This window comes from Mustela putorius, unplaced genomic scaffold (genome assembly GCF_011764305.1).
Source record: "Mustela putorius furo isolate JIRA1106 unplaced genomic scaffold, ASM1176430v1.1 tig00003834_pilon_pilon_pilon, whole genome shotgun sequence".
Taxonomy (NCBI): domain Eukaryota; kingdom Metazoa; phylum Chordata; class Mammalia; order Carnivora; family Mustelidae; genus Mustela; species Mustela putorius.
The window spans coordinates 103,312,416-103,334,535 of NW_025421987.1; the positions used below are offsets into that span (position 1 = coordinate 103,312,416).

Here is a 22,120-nt window from a genome sequence, read left to right on the forward strand (position 1 = left end):
AAATAAATCTTAAAAAAAAAAAAAGAAAGAAAATCTTTTGATAATATAGGTGGGGGATTATTTCTGGCTTATCTGTTCTACTCCATTGGTTTCTATGTCCGTCTTTATGCCAGTACTTTTTTAAGATTTTATTTATTTATTTGCCAGAGAGAGAGAGCGAGAGCGAGCACAGGCAGGCAGAGTGGCAGCAGAGGCAGAGGGAGAAGCAGGCTCCCCGCTGAGCAAGGAGCCCGATGTGGGTCCCCCAGTACCACACTTTTAATTTCTGTATCTTTACAGTGAGTTTGGAAATCAGGAAGTATAGGTCCTCCAGATTTGTTCTTTTTCAAGACTGTCTTGGCCATTTGTGGTCCCTTGAGAGTCCCTGTGTATTTAGAATGATTTTTATTTCTGCAACAACAACAAAAAAGTCATTGGGATTTTGGTAGGGATTGCATTGGTTATGTAGACTGCTTTGGGCATTATGGGCATCTTAATACTAAGTCTTCCAATCCATGAGCATAGGATGTTTTTCCATTTGTTTGGTTTTTTAATTTCTTTGATCAGTGTTTTGCAGTCTTGATTGTACAGGTCTTTGACCTCTTTGATTATATTTCTTTTAATGCTATTGTAAGTGGAATTGTGTTCTTAAGTTACCTTTTGAATTGTTTATTGTTGGTGTATATACATGTAGCTGATTTTTGTGTGTTGACCCTACATCCTAGTATTTTTGTTGAATTCATTTATTCTAAAAGGCTTTTGGGTTTTTTGGTGGACTCTTTAGGCTGTTCTACATACAAGATTATATCACCCTCAAACAGGTAATTTTACTTCTTCATTTTCAATTTGGTCATCTTTTTCTAGATTTCCCTTTCTAGATTAATTGCTTTGGCTAGACCTCCCAGAAATATATGGAATAGAAGTGGTGAATGTGGAAATCCTTGCTTTGTTTCTGATCTTAGAGGAAAAACATTCAGTCTTTGACCATTAAATATGATGTTCACTGTAGGTTTTCATATGTGGCTTTTATTATGTTGAAGTAGATTTTTTTTTTCTTTGTAAAGATTTTATTTATTTAAAAAAAAAAAGATTTTATTTATTTTAGACAGAGTGTGTGTGTGTGTGTGTGTGCAAGTGTAGAGGGGGGACAGAGGGAGAGAGAAGGAGAGAATCTCAAGCAGACTGCTCACTGAGCATGGAGTCTTGACACGGGGCTTAGTCTCACAATTCTGAGATCATGACCTGAACCAAAACCAAGAGTTGAATGCTCAACTGGCTGAGACACCCAGGTGCCCCAAGCTAGATTTGTTCTTTTCCTAGGTTGTTCAGTGTTTTTTTTTCTTATCATGAAAGGGTGTTCAGTTTGGTCAAATGCTCTTTCTGTATCAATTAAGATGATCATGTGTTCTTTTTGTCCCTCATTGCATTAATGTAGTCCATTACATTGCTTTTCATATGTTGAACTATTTTTTTGTTTGTTTGTTTGTTTATTAACATAAATGTATTGTTTCAGGGGTACAGGTCTGTAATTCATCAGTCTTACGCAATTTACAGCACTCAGCATAGCACATACCCTCCACAGTGTCCCATCACCCAGCCACCCCATATCTCTCACCTGCCTCCCCTCCAGCAACCCTCCATTTGTTTCCTGTGATTATGAGTGTCTTATGGTTTGTCCCCCTCTCTGGTTTCAGCTTGTTTCATTTTTCCCCCCTTTCCTCTATGATCCTCTGTCTTGTTTTTCAAATTTCTCGTATCAGTAAGATCATATGACAATTGTCTTTCTCTGACTTATTTCCCTTAGCTTAATACCCCCTAGTTCCATCCATGTCATTGTAAATGGCAAGATTTGAGGCTTTTTTGATGGCTGCATAGTATTTCATTGTGTATATATATACATATATATACATCTTCTTTATCCATTCATCTGATGCACATCTAGGCTCTTTCCATAGTTTGGCAATTGTGGACATTGCTGCTATAAACATTGGGGTGCACGTGTCCCTTCCAATCACTACATTTGTATCTTTAGGGTAAATACCACGTAGTGCGATTGCTGGATCGAAGGGTAGCTCTATTTTCAACTTTTTGAGGAACCTCCATACTGTTTTTCAGAGTGGCTGCACCAGCTTGCATTCTCACCTACAGTGTAGGAGCGTTCCCCCTTCTCCGGTGGTATCTCATTGTGGTTTTGATTTGTATTTCCCTGATGCCGAGGGAGGCTGAGCACTTTTTCCTGTGTCTGTTGGCCATCTGGATGCCTTCTTTGGAGAAATGTCTCTTCATGTCTTCTGCCCATTTCTTGATTGGATAACTTGTTCTTTGGGTGTTGAGTTTGTTAAGTTCTTTATAGATTTTGGATACTAGCCATTTATCTGATATGTCATTAACAAATATCTTCTCCTATTCTGTTGGTTGTCTTTTGGTTTTGTTGACTGTTTCCTTTACTGTGCAAAAGCTTTTTTATCTTGATGAATTCCCAGTAGTTCATTTCTGCCCTGGCTTCCCTTGCCTTTGGTGATGTTTCTAGGAAGAAGTTGCTGCAGCTGATGTCGAAGAGGTTGCTGCCTGTGTTCTCCTCAAGGATTTTGATGTATTCCAGTCTCACATTGAAGTTTTTCATCCATTTTGAGTCTATTTTCGTGTGTGCTGTAAGGAAATGGTCCAGTTTCATTCTTCTGCATGTGACTGTCCAATTTTCCCAACACCATTTGTTGCAGAGAATGTCTTTTTTCCATTGGACATTCTTTGCTGCTTTGTCAAAAATTAGTTGACCATAGCGTTGAGGGTCCATTTCTGGGCTCTCTGTTCTGTTCCATTGATCAATGTGTCTGTTTTTGTGCCAACACCATACTGTCTTGATGATGAAAGCTTTATCTTACTCTTTCTTCTTCTTTTGGGATCCTAATTATTGTTTTTATAAGATTTTATTTATTTATTTATTGGACAGTGAGACAGTGAGAGAGGAAGCACAAGCAGGGGGAGTGGGAGAGGGAAAAGCAGGGAGCCGGATGTGGGGCTCAATCCCAGGACCCTGGGATCATGACCTGAACCAAAGGTAGATGCTTAACAACTGGTGCCCCATCCCAATTATTCTAATATTGTTTTGTCTTATGGTATCACTTACCTCTTGAATTCTCCCCCTCATGATCCAGTAATTATTTATCTCTCTTTTCTCAGCTTTCTTTATTTTCTATCATTTGGTCTTCTGTATCACTAATTCTCTCTTCTGCCTCATTTATCCTAGCAGTAAGAGCCTCAGTTATTAATGTAAATGTTTATAGCTACAAATTTCCCCCATCACTGCTTTTACTGAGTCCCATAGGTTTGGTATTTGTATTTTTTATTTTGTTTTTGTTTTTAAGTTTTATTTAAGTAATCTCTACACACAAGGTGGGGCTCAAACTCATGACCATGAGAGATCAAGAGTCTGATCTGACTGAGCCAGCCAGATGCCCCTATTTTTGTTTTTCTTCATCTTTAAGTATTTTTTTCTTTCTTTCATCTTTGTTTTTTTTTTTTTTTTAAAGATTTTATTTATTTGACAGACAAAGATCACAAGTAGGCAGAGAGGCAGGCACAGAGTAGAGAAAGCAGGCTCCTTGCTGAGCAGAGAGCCTGATGCGGGGCTTGATCCCAGGACCCAAGCCAAAGGCAGAGGCTTAACCCACTGAGCCACCCAGGCATCCCATATCTTTTGTTTTTTAAAAAAATCTTCTTTATTTGAGAGAGAGTGTGCAAGCATCAGCAGGGTGTGGCGGTAGAGGGAGAAGCAAACTCTTCACTGAGCAGAGAGCCCAACTTGGGGCTCTGTCCCAGGACCCTTAGATCATGACCTAAGCCAAAAACAGACACTTAACTGACTGAGCCACCCAGGTTCCCCTCTAAGTATTTTCTAATTTATCTTGTGATTTCATCTTTGATCTATTGTTTGGTTGAGTATATTGCTTAATTATCGCAAATTTCTGAGTTTTCCATTTTCTTTCTGTTGTTGATTTCTAACTTTATCCCGTTGTGGTCTGAGAATGTACTTTCTATGATCTACCTCTTAAAATCTGTTGTGACTTAATTTGTGGCCTACCATATAGTCTGTCCTGGAAGAAGTCTCATGTATACTTGAGCAGGTGATGTATTGTGTTTTTGTTGAGTATAGTGTCCTTTATAAATCTCTTTGCTCTGGTTTATTATGTTTAATTCCTGTTTCATTACTTATCTTCTGCCTGGTGTTCTGTTTTTTTTTTTTTTTTTTTTTAGATTTTATTTATTTATTTGACAGAGATCACAAGTAGGCAGAGAGGCAGGCAGAGAGAATAACATGAGCAGAGAGCCTGATGCAGGGCTCCATCCCAGGACCCCAGGACCACGACCCGAGCCGAAGGCTGAGGCTTTAACCCACTGAGCCACCCAGTGCTCCAATGCCTAGTGTTCTGTTATTGAGAGTTCTGTTATTGGTATTAAAGTCTATTTAAACTATTATTATAGAATGATTTCTTCCTTCAGTTCTGTCAATTTTTGCCAAACGTGCCTTGATCGTGTTATTAAGTATATACATTTTTTTTAAAGGTTTTATTTATTTATTTATTTGACAGAGATCACAAGTAGTTAGAAAGGCAGGCAGAGAGAGAGAGAAGGAGAGGGAAGCAGACTCCCTGCTAAGCAGAGAGTCTGATGTGGGATTCGATCCCAGGACCCTGAGATCATGACCTGAGCCGAAGGCAGCGGTTTAACCCACTGAGCCACCCAGGCGCCCAAGTGTATACATTTTTTTAAAAGATTTTATTTATTTGACAGAGATCACAAGTAGGCAGAGAGGCAGGCTTAGAGAGAGAGAAAGAAGGAAGCAGGCTCTCTGCTGAGCAGAGAACCCAATGCAGGACTCAATCTCAGGACCCTGAGATCATCACCTGAGCGGAAGGCAGAGGCTTTAACCCACTTTGCATGTTATTGTTTTTCAATAGCATGCAAAAACTCTGTTCTTTATATAGTTACAGCCCCACCTCTTTCAGTTTTTGTCACATGATTATATGTTTATACATGTGTGTCCCAAAACATAAACCAATAATTCTTTTTTTTTTTTTTTTAAGATTTTGTTTATTTGACAGACAGAGATTATAAGTAGGCAGAGAGGTAGGAAGAGGTTGAGGGGGAGAAGCAGACTTCCTTCTGAGCAGAGAGCCTGATGCGGGGCTCGATCCCAGGACCTTGGGATCATGACCTGAGCTGAAGGCAGAGGCTTCAAACCACTGAGCCACCCAGGTGCTCCTCTTTTCCTTTAAAACAATATTTTCCTTTAAAAATTTTTTTAAAATTTAAATTCAACTTAGTTAACATACAGTGTGTTACTAGTTTTAGGGGAGAATTTAATGATTCATCAGTTACGTTGCATCAAGTTGTGCTCATTACATCAAGTGCCCTCCTTCATGGGCATCACCCAGTTACTCCATCCCCCTACCCACCTCCCATCCAGGAACGCTCAGTTTGCTTCCTATAGTTAAGAATCTCCTATGGTTTTCCTCCCTCTCTGTTTTTATCTTACTTTATTTTTCCTTTCCTTCCCTTATTTTTTGAAAAAGACTTTTATTTATTTATTTTAGAGAGAGAGAGTGTAAGAGTGGGGGGAGGGGCAGAGGAAGAGAATCTTTTAAACAGACACTCCACTGAGTGGGGAGCTTGACACAGGGCTCAGTCCCATGGCCCATGAGATCACGAGGCAAAACCGAGAATTGGATGCTCAACTGACTGAGCTGGCTAGGTGCCCTTCTTTTTTATTTTTTTTAGGTTTTTCTTATCTTTATTGAGATTTCCATTTTGTTCATATATTGTTCGTTTTCACATCTTCCTTTAGTTTTTTTAAGATGGTTGTTTTAAAGTCTTTGTCTAGTAGATCTGCCATCAAGTCTCCCCCCCACCCTTTCTTCCCCATGGATAGTTTCTGTTAATTTTTTTTTCCTTTAAATGGGCCATAATTTCCTGATGCTTTTCATGTTTGTTACTTTTTTGTTGGAAACTGGACATTTGAATTTAATAATGTGGTAATTTCTGAAAATCAGATTCTTCTCCTTCACCAGTGTTTGCTGGATTTTGTTTTTGTTTTTTGATTGTTGTAGTCTGTATCTGTGCCAAGGATCAACCTGAGGTGTAAACTTAAGTTTTTCTCAGGTTTTTTTCAGCCTGTACCCTTCCCTTAGCATGTGCCCTGACATTATAGTTTCCCAAATGTGCCTTTGCCTTTAAATGTGTAGTCTTCAGTGTCTGACTCCCAAAAAGGGTGAAGACAGAACAATGAAGAGGAAAAGAAAAGGACAATGGCCCTTTAAATTTCCTGGAAGTCACTTAGCTTCTTTTCTCTGAAGTTAGAAGTAATAATCACTGATCAGATCACAGAACCCTGATATTTGGAGCAAAGGGTTGTTCTTGTTTACCCTACATGACCTGGGGGCAAGCTGCTCCTGGTATGCTGTGAACAGCTGCCAGTTGTGGGAATGGGGGTGGGGAATGGATATTACTGTGCTCAGAGCTAAAATTGTAATTAACCACAAATTGTCATTCTAGTTTTCCCTGGAATTTGCAAACCTCAGTAGACTCCACAGAGTTCTAAAATACTTACTTGAGATAGATTCTGCCAGTGCAATTGGTGTCTAGGTGCAGAGACAAATTCCTGGTACTCTTTACTCTGTAGTCTTCCCAGAATTCTCTCTTCTTGGACTTTTACAGTGGGACAGAATTCAGGAAAGCCATTCTGATTTCTCAGACTTCCCTCTTCTGCTGCTTCTGTGTAGTGTTAAAAAAAATATGGCAGTTTGTTTTCTGAGATTTCTTGGGTCTGTTACCCAACCCACTTTGGTCTCAATTTTCCCCTTCCTCTCTCTTGTTCCTGTCTTGCTCAATTTTGGTTCCATTCTCAGAAGTGTCTTCTAACTGTGGGCCCTGTCATGGAGTTCTTACATGTCAATTTTGAGTGTTCATAGGACTCTAACAACTATAGTCCTTATGGCACAAGTGTAAAACCCCTTCCAGATTCACCTGTTTTCATATTAGTGCAATAGTGAATATTAGTGAATACTAATGATTTGGGAATCCTCCTGTTTTTATGACTGTTAAATACTGCCTGTTGCTTTTTCTTGTTTTCTTACACAGATGCTGACACCTTGTAGTTCTTGCAGCCTTAGTGATTTGTGTCCACCCACTTCTATTTTAATGTTTGTGGGGGACAATTTATGTCACTATGTTTTGATACAAAAACTGTTTTGGGGGTTTTTTCTTTGATACCTAGTTGTTTTAATACAGGGATTCAGAGATTTAAAAAACTTTGCTATTACCATGTCATCAATCCTTTCTTTATTATTTATCTTTACCATTTTGTATGTTCATATTGTATATGGCTTTTAAATATTTTAGTTGTCTTTTTTCCTTCAAAATGATATAGTTTGACTTTTTTTTTTTTTTAATCCAGCTTGATAGTCTTTCTCTTTTAACTGGAGCATTTAATCTATTTACATTTAATATGATTACAGATGTGAGTTTAAATCTGTATTTTTGTTCCATTTGTTCTCTGTTTCTTCCCTTTAGATTTATTTTCATTCATCCTCATGGTTCCTTTTTTTTCCCCCTTTGTATTATACATTCGAGTTCTGTTCTTCAGCGGCTGTTTCAGAAATTCTTAAGCATCCTTAATTTGCAAAATACTGATATTAAAAGATGCCTTTATCTTCCTCCTGAATTATAAACAAAATTGGAACATTGGTATTCTATTTGCCCTACTCCCAGCTAATACATTTTATTATTGTTCATTTTAGCTATGTTTTACTTTTATTTATTTTTTAAAGGTTTTTATTTATTTGAGAGAGGGTGAGAGAGAGAGGAGGGAGCACAAGAGGGAGGAGGGGCCGAGGGAGAGAGAGAAGCAGACTCCCTGTCACGTAGGGAGTCTGATGTGGGACTCAATCCCAGAATCCTAGGATCTGACCCGAGGATCATGACCCGAGCTGAAGACAGATGCTTAACTGACTGAGCCACCCAGGTGCCCCTTAGGTATATTTTTAAATCTTCATAAGAGATTATTTTATGTAGTCAGTGTTTCTTTGCAGTATTCATTTCTTTGCTCTTTATTCCTTTCTGCATTTTTGTCTTTTTAATCAAGCAATCTTTTGCATGAAGCATCTCCTTTAGAATTTTTTATAGACTAGTTCTGTCAGATTTGTTTTGTTTGCTTGAAAATGTCCTATGTCCTCATTATTAGTGGATATTTTCACTAGATTTAGAATTTTAGATTGGCAATTATTTTCTTTCAGCACATCGAATATATTAGTTCACTATTAGTTTGCATTACTACTGCTAAGAATTTAGCTGACATTTCAGTTGTCACTCCTTGAAGATGATTTTTTTTTCTGTAATTCCTTTTGAGCTTTTCTGTCTTTGTTTTACTGTACTTTAATATTATGTGCCTAGGTGTGATTTTTTTTTCTCTGTTTTGTTTGCAGTTTGCTGGGCTTCTATAATTGGTGGATTTATGTCTTTCACTGGCTCTCAAAATTTCTTTGCCATTATATCTTCAAATCCTGCTTCTTCATTTTTTCTCTATTTCTTGGATGGCAATTATTTATGTATCCTCTCCATTTGAAGTAGAATGTCTGCTGTGTTTTCCTGAATGTAGCATAGAGAACTAAAAAGATGGAGTCTGTTCTACGTTCCTTTCATTTATTTGTTTAATTTTCTCTTCTGCTTTCTTATCTACTTTAAGCTTGTGATTTGAGATCTTACTTTCAGCTATTGTAATTTTTGTTCTAAATTTTTATTCTTTTTCAAATCTTTTTGTTTCTTTTCTTTTCTTTTCTTTTTTAAGATTTTATTTAGTTCTTTATTTGAAAGAGAGAGAGAGCATGAGAGGGGAGAAGGTCAGAGGGAGAAACAGACTCCCCTGCAGAGCTGTGAGCCTGATGTGGGAGTTGGTCCTGGGACTCCGGGATCATGACCTGAGCTGAAGGCAGTCTCTTAACCAGCTGAGCCACCCAGGTGCCCTGTTCTGTTTCTTTTTCAGTTTACAGTTCTCTAGTAAAGTTTCAAGCTTTGATTTTTATTTCTTGGAACATTGTCAGCATAATTGTTTTATTGTCTCTGCCTAATAACTGCAGTATCAGAAGTCCTTCTTTCTTAGTTGGTTTCTTTTGACTGTTGTTTCTGTCTCTTTATGTCTTATTTCCTGTATGCCTTGGTTATCTTTGACTATTTGCTGGATGTTGTATTTGAAACATTTTCTGGTGGGGATATTTTAAGGCCCTTTTCCAGAGAAGATTTCATTTGCTTCTGCCAGGTACATGGAAGCACTATTTTTCTTTAAAAATTTTTTTAAAAAAGATTTTATGTTTGGTTATGGACATTGGGGAGGGTATGTGTTTTGGTGAGTGCTGTGAAGTGTGTAAACCTGGCAATTCACAGACCTGTATCCCTGGGGATAAAAATATATGTTTATAAAAAGTAAAGAATTAAAAAAAAACTTAAAAAAAATTTTATGTTTTAGAGAGCAAGCATGAGCAGGAGTGGGGGGGCAGAGAGAGGGAGAAGCAGACTTCCTATTGAGCAGGGAGCCCAAAGTGGGGTTTGATCCCAGGACCCTGAGGTCACAACCTGAGCTGAAGGCAGATGCTAACCAAATGAGGTACCAGGTGCCCCATGAAAGCATTTTTTTTTAAGATTTTATTTATTTATTTGATAGAGAGATCACAAGTAGGCAGAGAGGCAGGCAGAGAGAGGGAAGCAGGCTCCCTGCTGAGCAGAGAGCCTGATGTGGGGCTCGATCCCAGGACTCTCAGATCATGACCTGAGCCGAAGGCAGAGGCTTAACCCACTGAGCCACCCAGGCGCCCCTGAAATAGTTTTTAATTTGGTATCTTCTTGAGATACTGAAATGACTCAGGAGAGGAACCAGTTTCAGTTCATGGTATGGACAGTTTGCTTCTAGTTAACTCTTATCCTGAACATTGTAGTCTTTACAGTTAACAATTTTAAATGTTTGGGGGATGGCATTTTCATAGCTCTTTCTTTGGATTGCCAAATGCCTTTAGGGAAATAATGGGTTCCTATCTCCTTGATTTTTTTTGCCCGGTACTTCCTTAGTATTGTGTTAGTTCTTTAATGCTTGTAAGAAAAATAGTTTAATGTTTTTTGTTTGTTTTTGAAAGTAACCTCTGCCCCCAAGAGGGGGCTCTAACTCATGACCCTGAGATAAAGAGCTGCGTGCTCTACTGCGTGAGCAACCAAGCTCCCTGAATTTAATGTACTTTATTCAGCTTTCTTAGTTGCCTTTGGAGACAGAGCTGCTTACTCCACCATTACCATTTCATAGAATTTAGTCTTACCTAGACATGTTTATGTAAAACAGATGTATGAGGTGATTGTCTGATTAATTTGTAGAAAACATCTAAGCTAATATATGATTGTATGATTAAGATCCATTTTGTTTAGCATACTTTTTATATAGCAACTGCCACTTATCTATAAGTTTCTATATGCCAGGTATCTCACTCTAAGGACTTTCTATATGTTGTATGACTTAATTTAACCCATGAGATATAAGCATTACTGTGTTCCTTCTTTACAGATGAAAAAATCAATGCTCAAAGAGGTTAATGAGTTTGTCAATGTCATCTAGTTACATAGTTAAGCTGTTAGTCACTCTGGCCATCTGACACTGAATGCTAAACCTCTATACTTTATTCTTTATAGTGCTACAAGAACATATAACACGAGGACCTGATCTGGTCATGGGATTAGGGAAGTTTTTCCCGAAGAAAGAAATCTGAGTCAGGATCTTAAGGTCAAGTATGAGTTAACTAAGTGAAGAATAGGATAAGAGTGGCCAGGCCTTGAATCTGGAAAGACGACATTTTGATGATTTGAAAGAGGTCCATTGTGGTAGTTAGGGAGATTGTCAGATTATGTGGCTCCACACTCTTTGGGGATATCAACCACCATTATGTCTGGTCTACAAGGATGTATTCTTCCCACTTTAAAATTCTGGCTGACTCTTGGGACACCTGGGTGGCTCAGTTGGTTAAGCGTCTGCCTTTGTCTAAGGTCAGCATCCCAGGATCCTTGGATTGAGTCCCACAACAGGCTCCTGGCTCAGCAAAGAGCCTGCTTATCTCTCTGCCTACCTCTCTCTCTAACAAAACTAAACAAAACAAAAAATCTTTAAAATTATGGCTGACTTTTGATGGTGTTAAAATAAAATGAACACAGCACCACCTCTGAAGTATTTTTGCCAGAAAATACTGAATCTGAATCTAATAAAGCCTCTAGATGTAACCAGTTTACAAGAAATATAGGGGATGGAGAAATAGGTTAAAAGACAAGGATACAGTAAGCCAAATATGAAATAAGGGGAGTTTTGCGAGACTGATGACCTATTTTTTCAACCAAAAAAGAGGGAGTGGCACTGCTATAGATTAGAAGAAATTTTAGAGTGCCACATGTGGACTTCTGGATCCTGATTTGGAAAAAAAATAAAAAGACATTTTTAGAACATTTGGTGGGGAATAGAACTTGGGCTAGGTAATAAGTGGTAGTAAGAAATTATTGGTTTTATTTGATGTGATAATGGTATTAAAACTGTGTTGAAAAAGAATTTGTATTTGAAATTATACAGTATACATTATAAATTATTATAAAGAGAAGTTAGCATAAAATATACAGTATACATTAGAAATGAAGAAGAAATAAGAATGAAAGAATGTTGGAGCTGTATTCATGGGTTTATTATATTCTTTCTCTATTTTTGTGTATTTCTGAAAATTTCTCTAATGAAAAGTTAAAACTAGCTGAAAGAGTTGTAAAAGCAGGAGGGATTAACATTGTGTGTGACTGAGTTGTTGAAAGAGACCAAAGCTTAAAGGAGAGATAGTATGATATCAAGTACAAAAGTGGCAGAATTTGAGACTTTGTAACATGTTATTAGGTTTTTCTGAAAATAAAGTGGAAAGACTACATCCCGTAGGCCAGACTTAAGGGTGAATAGTAAATTGTTTAGTTGGATTTTGCTATCTGAAGCATAAGAAGGAGAAGGATGCTTTGGAGGAAACACTGACCTGGCAGCCAGGAGGCCGCCTACTTTTCTTACTAATCCTGAGAAGATCATTATCCAGTCAAACAAATAGTTCTCTCTCTCTCTCTCTGTGTGTGTGTGTGTGTGTAAAACCCATAATGTTTTATTTGTAGAGGAGAACTAAGATAGAGTTTATTCTAATCATTCTTAAAATCAGCTAAGAAGTCATACAAATTTTGGCACAGGAGACACAAGAATGGCTTAAATTGCCGAATAGCTAATAGGTTCTTTTAACAACTGAGCCACCCAGGTGCCCCTAGTTACAGGTTCCTTTAAATATAATTTCCCTTAACACCTATTGCACTTTTTCTTTTTTCATTTAGGCAACGTGAATATTTTTTCTTGCCAAGCTACTTCTTCCAGTTTTACAAAAGATACTATTATCTCCAGCAGCCCCTAAAGCCTAGGAGTCCAGTAAATCATCAAACACACTCATGACGGAAAAACAGGTAAATGTAAAATATTTGAAGCCAGTGTTTCTTGAAGTATGTGTCAAAGAATATTATATCTACGTATATGAAAAATCTTAAAGGATTCTTTAGTAAAATAATTTTTGGGAAATCTTGGGTTAAAGATTATCTAATGATTTCATCATTCTCAGACTTCACAAATAGGTTTTAGCATACAGTATTTCCTGTTTATTTAACATTAGTCTCATGAACATTTAATTAGTGTTCTGTAACACATACTTTAGAAAAGACCGTTATTGGCTTTTCAGAATTTTCAAACAGTTACATTATTCTTAAGAGAGTTATTAGAGAACAATATACATTTATATCATTTGATCATTCAGAATATGTAGCATTATTTACAGAGTACTTGGTTTTTATGAGTCATAATAGACTAACATTGAGATGTCCACACATTTGGCTCCAAAACCAGTTATCTTCAATAATTTTAATTCTGAGTCATGAATCTTTGTGACCAGAAGACCTACAACATAAGTAAGGGCAAAGAGTGTAGGAGGGAGGAGAAGTGTGGAAAGGATAAAGAAGGTGAAGAAACTCAGCAGTCAAAAGGAAAGATTAGGCGCTGTTAGTAATAGTGCTGTGATGAGGGTAATTTGTTTCTTTCTTGTCTTGAGAGATTCTTTGATGTTTAGGGGCATTTGGATGTGGAGAGTAATACTTTTATATGTACTTTGTAACACCTATATATATACTTTGTCTGTTACCTAAATTATTAATCTTAAAGGTATTACAGTATTTAATACTATAGATCACTAGTGAAAACTATTGTGTAAATTTTATTTTTCAAGCACTTTGATTGAAAATTCACTCAAATTACCTTTTCAAATATACTTTAATAACTTAAAAAGTAAGTTACTTCACACAGTGATTTCAAATTGATCATTAAACGACTTATAAACTATTATCATGGATTTAATTTTATTTATTTATTTACTTAATCTAGAGAGTTAGGATTCCCCTCTCAGGTTTATGGTATAAGTACTTATTTAGAATCAGAGATGCAAACTTGGGAGAGTCTCTCAGAGGGATTCTATTAGAATCAGTTACCTAGATGGACAGACTCCTTTTTATAGTTGGACCTTGTCTGCATCATTGGTTTTGACCATTCAGATGTTTTGATTTTTTTTTTTTTTTTTTTTTTTTTTTTTTTGGTGACCCTGCTCATTAAGTGATACTTGTTTTTGAGTGACTTGCATTTATTGACTGTTCAGTTAACATGACCTAATATGCAGGTGTTTCTCTCTCTTTCTTTTTTTAAACCTTGGTCAAACTTTTTTTAAGATCTTACTTATTTCAGAGAGAAAATGAGAGTACACACAGGAACAGGAATAGGGTTAGAAGGGAGAAGCTCTGTGTGGAGTTCTATCCCATGATTCTGAGATCATGACCTGACCTGAAGTCGGATGCTTAACTGACTGAGCCACCCAGGGACCCTGCAGCTATTTCTTTTGAGTAGGGCTTGGTGTGATTCAGTTAAAAAAAGAAAAACTAAGGTCTGTTTGGTTCACTGATTGGTTTTTGATTGGTGTTTTTGATTTAATTTATCCATTAAGACCGTATGTATGTATGAGTATGGAATTCTGTAATATAATTATTTGTGCTTATTTGCATTCTTTTGGACTGCTAATTTTGTTAGAAATTTGTTTTAATTTTAATAATTATATGTGCATAAAAATTCATATTACAAACCTTTGGGGAAAATTTTCCATTATTCTGAAAACAATGAAATTATATTCAAGAGGGTGTTTCTTCTCTTTACATGTTAAAGTTAATCCTTTTCTTGCTCCTTATAATTACAGCGGGAAGAAGCAGAATGGGAAAGTATAAATATGCTGTTGATGAGGCATGGCTTAGCACCTTTATCTCTAGTCAAAGGAACTGATCTTAAAGGTAACCAGATCCTATTCTTGATATTCCTATTCTCACTAGAGCCTATTCTTTCTCATTATGGTAAAAAATCTCTTTTTCCTTTTAAAACTTTTTATCTTTTCTTTTTTTAAATTAACATATAATGTAGTATTTGCCCCAGGGGTACAGGTCTGTGATTCATCAGTCTGACACAATTCACAGTGCTCACCATAGCACAAACCCTCCCTAGTGTCCATCACCCAGCCACCCTATCCCTCTCCTCCATTCCCCAGTAACCCTCAGTTTGTTTCCCGAGTTTAAGAGTCTCTAGTGGTTTGTCTTCCTCCTTGGTCCCATCTTGTTTAATTTTTCCCTCCCTTCCCCTATGAACCTCTGCCCTGCCTCTCAAATTCCTCACATCAGAGAGGTCATATGAATTGTCTTTCTCTGATTGACTTACTTTGCTTAGCCTAATACCCTCTAGTTCCATCCATGTTGTAAATGGCAAGATTTCATTAAAGCTTTTAAATCTTAAATATTTTTTGCCTTTTATTTTTACCATCTGTGTTATATTCCAAAAATATAGATCTCATCGTTTTTGACAAACAGTCATCACAAAGGATGAGGCAGAATTTGAAAACATTGGTGGAAGAAACAGCACGCCAACAGAACATGATCCAGGAACTCATAGAAACTAATCAGCAGCTTAAGTAAGAAAATAGAAAGAATTCTCTTTTGAATTGCTTTTGTATAAGGAGTATGCATTCTAGAATAATTGCCTTGAAAATAATTTTTGATTTTTTTATCTTAATTTTAAAAAATTAAAAAATTTTTTCTATTTTAATTAAATATTAAGTTTAAAAATATTTTTACTAGGTAAATCTTATAGTAATAGCTTAGGTTAGATATGTAATGGTGCCCTATATTTCTCCTGTTGTTTTGTGCTATATGATGGAAATTTTAAGAATGCAAAGAAATTTTAGAAATTCAATGTTGTTAGATGGGTGTGTTTGTTGATGTGATTTATTTTTATTATTAAGGGAAGCATTTGTGTGTCTGTTATTAGAAATGAACTTCAGTTAGAACAAAGCCGAGCAGCCGATCATGAACAACGAGCTAATGACTTGGAACAAATTATGGAGAGTGTGAAGTCCAAAATTGATGAACTGGAGGATGAATCCCTAAATAGGGTTTGCCAGCAACAGAATATAATAGAAGACCTTCAAAAGGAGTGTAGAGCGTTACAGGTATTGATTTAAGTGTTTTCATAGATGATAGTACTAAAGCAACTTATTAAGGTCACAGGTGACTTCTGTGTTGCTTAATTCAGTCGTCTTTATCTTATTGACCTATCAGTGTTGCCTTCTTAAAATTCTTTGTTTCCAGAATATCCTCTCTTCTGGTTTTCCTCTAACCCCACTGGTCATTCTTTAATTCCTTTGCTGGTTCTTATCTTCCTATCCAGCTAGTACTGGGATTCCCCAGTACTCCTTAGACTTTTCTCTTTCTTATATATTCTGACTCTCTTGATGATATTCAGTCTCATGCATAACATAAATTCATTCATAATTTTTAATCTGTAGTCCAGGCATCTTCCCTAATTCCAGATTGATAACTTGCACCTATTTAATATTTCTACTGAATGTCTAATGGGTATCCTGAACTTTACATGTAAAATGGAGTTCCTGAATTTCTTGCCCAAACTTATTTTTTTTGTCTTCACTCCAGTCCAGGTCACCTTCATTTCTCTCCTACCTATGTGTTGGTCTCCCTGTTTCCATCCTTGCCTTTTTTGCTAAGCTGAAAACATAGTAGCTCAGAAACCTCTAGTGTCTTTCCTTCCTCTTTAGATAAAAATCAAAAAGTCTTACCATGGCCTCTAACGTCCTACATGATTTGGCTTCCTGTTACCTTCTAATTTCATCTAGTTTACTCCTTGCTTATTCTACTCCAGTCACACTGACATTCTTGCTCTTTTTTTTTTTTAAAGAGAGAGCGCATGTGTGCATGGGTGTGAGCAGTTGTGAGAGGGGTCGGGGAGTGAATCTTAAGCAGGCTCCATGCTCCATGCTCGGCATGGAGCCCAATGCAGGGCTCAATCTCACAACCTTGAGATTATGACCTGAGCTGAAATCAAGAGTCTGTCACTTAACCCACTAAGCCACCCAGTTGCCTCATGTTCTTGCTCATCCTTGAATATTTCCCTTGAACAGAATTCTCATCTCAGGGCCTTTGTACATTTTGTTCTTTCTTTTTCCTTTGCACTGCATGCTTTTTCCTACTTAACTGCATGACTTGTTCTCTCCTTTCTTGGATGTCACCATCTCTCAGGGATTGCTTTCTTGAGTACTTTACTTACCATTACCAGTTCCATCCCCCACACATCATCGTGCCTTCCCCGATTTAAATTTTACCTATAGTTCTTACCATCATCCAACATCCTAACATACTATATCATTTATTAGTTTTGTTTATGTATCTCCCTTGTTAGAATGTAAGCTCCATGAAGGCAAATATTTTTGTCTATCTTGTTTAGGCTAAGAGAGCCTGTTTTATTATCAATAGTCAATGCTCAAATATTTGGGTTATTGAATTAAATTTACATAACATTTTTATGGAATATCCTTTGTAATTATAAGTTGTTTGGCTACTTTTCTTTTTATATAAATATCAATATGGTAACACTGAATGCTTTGTTTTCTAATTTTAAAAAACTTATTTTACGACATGGGAATTTGTTATAATTAGAAGAAAATAAATGTTTTGTAGTGATAACGAATGTTTAGTTGTATGAGTTATTACAGATCCTTAAAAATATTATATCTTAATGAACATCAAATCCTTAAAGCTGTTTTGTTGGCACAAAAGTGTATTTACCTAGCACACAGGGAGTTAGGCTACCTAAAAGGAACCAGTAGTCATCAGACCAGGTCTAGATGTCTGTTCAGTTTATGCTGGCAACATTGAAAGGATCAGATGAGTAATATCACGTCCCAGGGTCAGAGAGAATCAGTCAGAGACCACAGGGAGTGCTAGTATGAGGACAGAGGCAGTTGCTGTTCTACCCTCATTTAGGCTGCCAGCTTGGGGTACACAGTGCTAGAGCTGCTGCTGTTGATCATAACTCTAGAAAAGACAGCCAAATCTGTTTTTATTACTTATCAGTAAACAAAATCCTCAACCATTAAAATACTGTGTTTTTAGGTTGGCTTTGTTAGGTAGTTTTCCTCATCAGTGGAACATTATACAATTATAAAGTCTATCTAAAGGAGGGTGGAAATATTTTGGAAATATTTATATATGAATTTTATTTTGACCTTTCTCTTAGATAGAGGGCATATGGAAATCCAAGACCATTTAACACATCAACTTATTGATATGAGAAGGCAGCCATCAGGAGCTGTAAAGGTGCTGGGTCCTTGGTTGACAGAGGGAGTTGAGGTGGAGGATACAAGTGCTATTTTTCTAGGAAGATATCTATTTGTCTCTTCAAGGAGGTTGATATATAAATAATTACAAAGTTAAATTATTGAAACATAAGATGTATGAATTTACCAGTGTGACAGGCACTGCAAAGAACTGATACTTGAAGGTTCATTGGTAAGGGAGGACTTGTATTTTTCCATCAAGTAGTCCCATGTGTCATAAATGACTTTTGGTATTATTAGCATTCTATTCAGATTAGCTTTCTGAAATAATACACCAAACCATAAGACAATGTTTCTTGGGGCCAAATGAAAAAATAGACCTAAAACTTTTTAAAGTCAGCAAGACATTCAGAATATATGACTGTCTCATAAGTACTAAAAGTAGGGAGGAAAGAGAGATACGGGAAGGAAAAGGACAATTTATTTGGCACAGGCTATTGTTACTGGTAGGAGATTCTGTATTGTGTGAATGGAGGTCTTGGTTCTTAAATTCCCCGTGAAAGATTTATATGAGAATCCACACTCCAATAAAAGAGGAAAGTATCAAGTACAAAGCAGTTTATTAAGGGCAGTACACTCTCAAGATGGGTGAGTGGGCAGGCCCAGAGATGGCGACTACACTGGAGTTAGGGGTGTCTTTTCTTTTTATGTTTGCATCGCTACAGTGGTCTCTGAGGTTGTTTCCAGTCATCTAAGGGACTCCTGCTGGTAGAGAGGGGGAGTTCTTGGTCTCACAACGTTCTGGCCAGAACTGTCATGGCCATCTTTCCCCATGGGAAGGGAGGAGTCGAAACCACAGTGTAAATATAAGGAAGATGATGTAGGTTATTGTAGGACACAGGCTGGAAAGGAGAACACATGCTCTGCGCCTGCTATTCTTGATCTGATAGCCCTGGGAGGTGGGCAGCTATTGCTCACCACCATCCTTGCCTCCAGCTCTTATCTAGCTAACTGCCTACTCTGTCAAAATCAGTATCTAGTCCTCTTTCACTCAGCATAATTATTTCAAGATTCATTCATATTGCTGGATGTATCGTTGGTTAATACTGTCTTATTACTGGTAAGTATTCCATTGTATTGATATACCATAGTATATTTACCTCTTAGTGTACTTTTGAGTTGTTTCCAGTTTTTGACTATTACATATAAAACTTATTAACATCTGTGTTCTACTCTTTCTGTGAACATATGCTTTCATTTCTCCTCAGTAGATACCTAAGGCTGTAATTGCTGAATGTATGATAAATATATATTTAACTTTTTAAGAAACTGCGTGTGACTTGTCTTCAGTTTTTCAGTATTCTTCAAGGAGCTTAAGTTCTTAAATTTGATAAAGTTCAGTCTATCAGTTTTTTTTTAATAGATCATGGTTTTGGTTTGTATCTAAAAAAGTGGTGCCTAGCCCAGGCTCACAGTATCCAGTTGTCCTATCACCATTTGTTAAAAAGAGTATTCTTTCTCTACCAGATTGCTTTGTACTTTCGGTGAAAATCAGTTTTTGTATGTGTGGGTCTATTTCTGTACGCGGTTCTGTTTCACTGATAAATGTATCTGTCTTTATGGAAGTACCACACTGTTTTGATTACTGTTAACCTTGTAAGCAGGCACTGTAAGTCTTTTACATTTTTCTTTGTCAATGTTGTTTTGGCTATTTTAGGTCTTTTACATTTCTGTGTGAATTTTCTAATTAGCTTGTTGATTTCTACAAAAAAAGCCTGCTGGGATTTTATTGAGTACATAGACCCATTTGGGAGAATGGCATTTTAACAATATTGAATGTTGTGATCCATGAGCATGATATTTCTATTTGTTTAGGCCTTTAATTTCTCTCAGCAATGGTTTTTGTTTGTTAGTTTTATTGTTGTTGTTTTAAGCCTTACACAAGGTTTAACCTTAGGACCCTGAGATCAAGACTTGGGCTGAGATCAAGAGTCAGATGCTTAACAGACTGAGCCACCCAGGTGCCTCCTCCTAGTAGTGTTTTGTAATTTGGAGTACGCTGGTCTTTCACATGCTTTAACAGATTTATCTCTTAAGTATTCAGTATTTTAATAGTATTGTAAATGATTGTACTTTCTATTTAATTTTTTAAGATTTTTTTCAAATATTTATTTGAGAGAGAGGGAGAGCGAGAGAGCACAAGCAAGGGGAGTGGCAGAGGGATAGGGAGAGGCAGACTCCCCCGCAGGGACCCCAAATGGGGCTTAATCCCAGGACCTTGGGATCATGACTTGAGCTGAAGGCAGATGCTTAACTGACAGAACCACTTAGGTGCCTCTAAAGATTTTTAGTTTATTTTAGTTAGTTAATTTTTAAAAGATTTTATTTGAGACAGAGATCATGAGCAGTGGGGAGGGGTCGAGGGAGAAGCAGACTCCCCAGTAACTGGGAGCCGGATGCAGGATTCGGAACCTGGATCCTGGGGTCATGACCTGAGCTGAAGGTAGACACTTAACTGACTGAGCCACCCAGGCACCCTAAAGATTTTTTTTTTTAAGATTTTATTTATTTATTTGACAGAGAGATCACAAGTAGGCAGAGAGGCAGGCAGAGAGAGAGGGGGAAGCAGGCTCCCCATGGAGCAGAGAGCCTAATGTGGGGCTCGATCCCAGGACCCTGAAATCATGACCTGAGCTGAAGGCAGTGGCTTAATCCACTGAGCCACTCAGGTGCCCCAAAGATTTTATTTTTAATTAATTGCTACACTCACTGTGGGGTTCAAACTCATGACCCCTAGATCAAGAGTCACACGCTCTTTCACCTGAAGCCAGATACTTTAATTTTGTTTAATTTCTTACTGTTCATTGCTAGTATATACAGAGAAATTGAATTTCCCCCTTTTTCTATTGTAAATTATACTTAACATAAACTTTACCATTTAAAAGTATACTCTTCAGTGGCATTAAGTGCTTTCATGTTGTGCATCTGTCCTTACCATCCATCAACAGAACTTTTTTCATCTTCCCAAACTGAAACTCCATCCTCTTTAAACAGTAATTCTTCATTCTTTGCTCTCTGCAACTCTTGGCAACTACCATTCTACTTTCTGTCTTGTTATTTGACTATTGTAGATACCTTGTCTCATATAAGTGGAATCATACAATATTTGTCCTCCTGTGACTGACTTATTTCATTTTAGCAAAATGTCTTCAATATTTATCCATGTTGTAGCATGTGTTGGAATTTCCTTTCTTTTTAAAGCCAAATAACATTATTTTGTGTACATATGCCACATCTCGTTTATCCATTCATCCATCAATAGACGCTTAGATTGTTTTCACCTTTGGCTATTGTGAATAGAACTGCTATGAACATATGTATACAAATGGCTATTCAAGTCCCTGGTTTCAGTTCTTTTGGTATATCCGAAGTGGAATTTGTTGGTCATATGGTAATTTTATGTTTAATTTTTTTTTTGAGGAACTGCAGTATATTCTCTGGAGTTGCTGCACCATTTGACATTTCCACTAGCAATGTACTAAAGTTTCAGTTTCTCCACATCCTTACCAACACTTGTTATTTTTTATTTTGTTGTGTTTTCAATAGTAATAGTCCTAATGGGTGTGAAGAGTTATTTCATTCTGGTGTGGTTTTTTTTTGAAGATTTCATTTATTTATTTATTTATTTGACAGACGGAGATCACAGGTAGGCAGAGAGGCAGGCAAAGAGAGAGGAGGAAGCAGGTTCCCTGCTGAGCTGAGAGCCAGATGCAGGGCCCAATCCCAGGACCCTGGAATCATGACCTGAACCGGAGGCAGAGGCTTTAACCCACTGAGCCGCCCAGGCACCCCTCATTCTGGTTTTGATTTGCATCTTTCTGATAGTGATGTTGAGCATTCTTTTCAGGTGCTTATTGGTCATTTGTGTATGTTCTTTAGAGAAATGTCTATGCAAGTCCTTTCCTTGTTTGTTTGTTTGTTTTTAAAGAATTATTTATTTATTTATTTGACAGACAGAGATCACAAGCAGGCAGAGAGGCAGGCAGAGAGAGGGAGGAAGCAGGCTCCCTGCTGAGCAGAGAGCCCAATGTGGGGCTCGATCCCAGGACCCTGAGATCATGACTCGAGCCGAAGGCAGAGGCTTTAACCCACTGAGCCACCCAGGCACCCCCCTTTCCTTGTTTTTCAATTGGATTTTTTCAATTGGATTTTGTTTCAGAGTTCTTTATTCTGGATATTGACCCCTTATCATATATATTATTTGAAAATAGTTTCTCTCTTACCGTGGGTTGTCCTTTTACTCTGTTGATTGTGTCCTTTAATGCACAAATGTTTTAAATTTGGATGAAGTCCAG

General features: G+C 37.2%; 1 protein-coding gene across 8 annotated transcripts in view; it reads left to right on the plus strand.

The window, feature by feature from the left end:
• CEP70 (centrosomal protein 70) overlaps positions 1-22,120 on the plus strand; it is a 128,642-nt gene that overhangs the window by 35,559 nt on the left and 70,963 nt on the right. For 5 of the 8 annotated variants that reach the window (XM_045088860.1, XM_004762419.3, XM_004762422.3 and 2 more), the window contains exons 3-7: positions 10,702-10,792; positions 12,403-12,528; positions 14,349-14,439; positions 14,984-15,107; positions 15,464-15,644. In XM_045088860.1, coding sequence (XP_044944795.1) covers positions 12,514-12,528; positions 14,349-14,439; positions 14,984-15,107; positions 15,464-15,644 — 411 coding nt within the window. In that variant the 5' untranslated portion in view covers positions 10,702-10,792; positions 12,403-12,513. The remainder of the gene's footprint in view (positions 1-10,701; positions 10,793-12,402; positions 12,529-14,348; positions 14,440-14,983; positions 15,108-15,463; positions 15,645-22,120) is intronic. The other 3 variants (XM_045088863.1, XM_004762420.3, XM_045088862.1) reach the window with 1 other exon arrangement.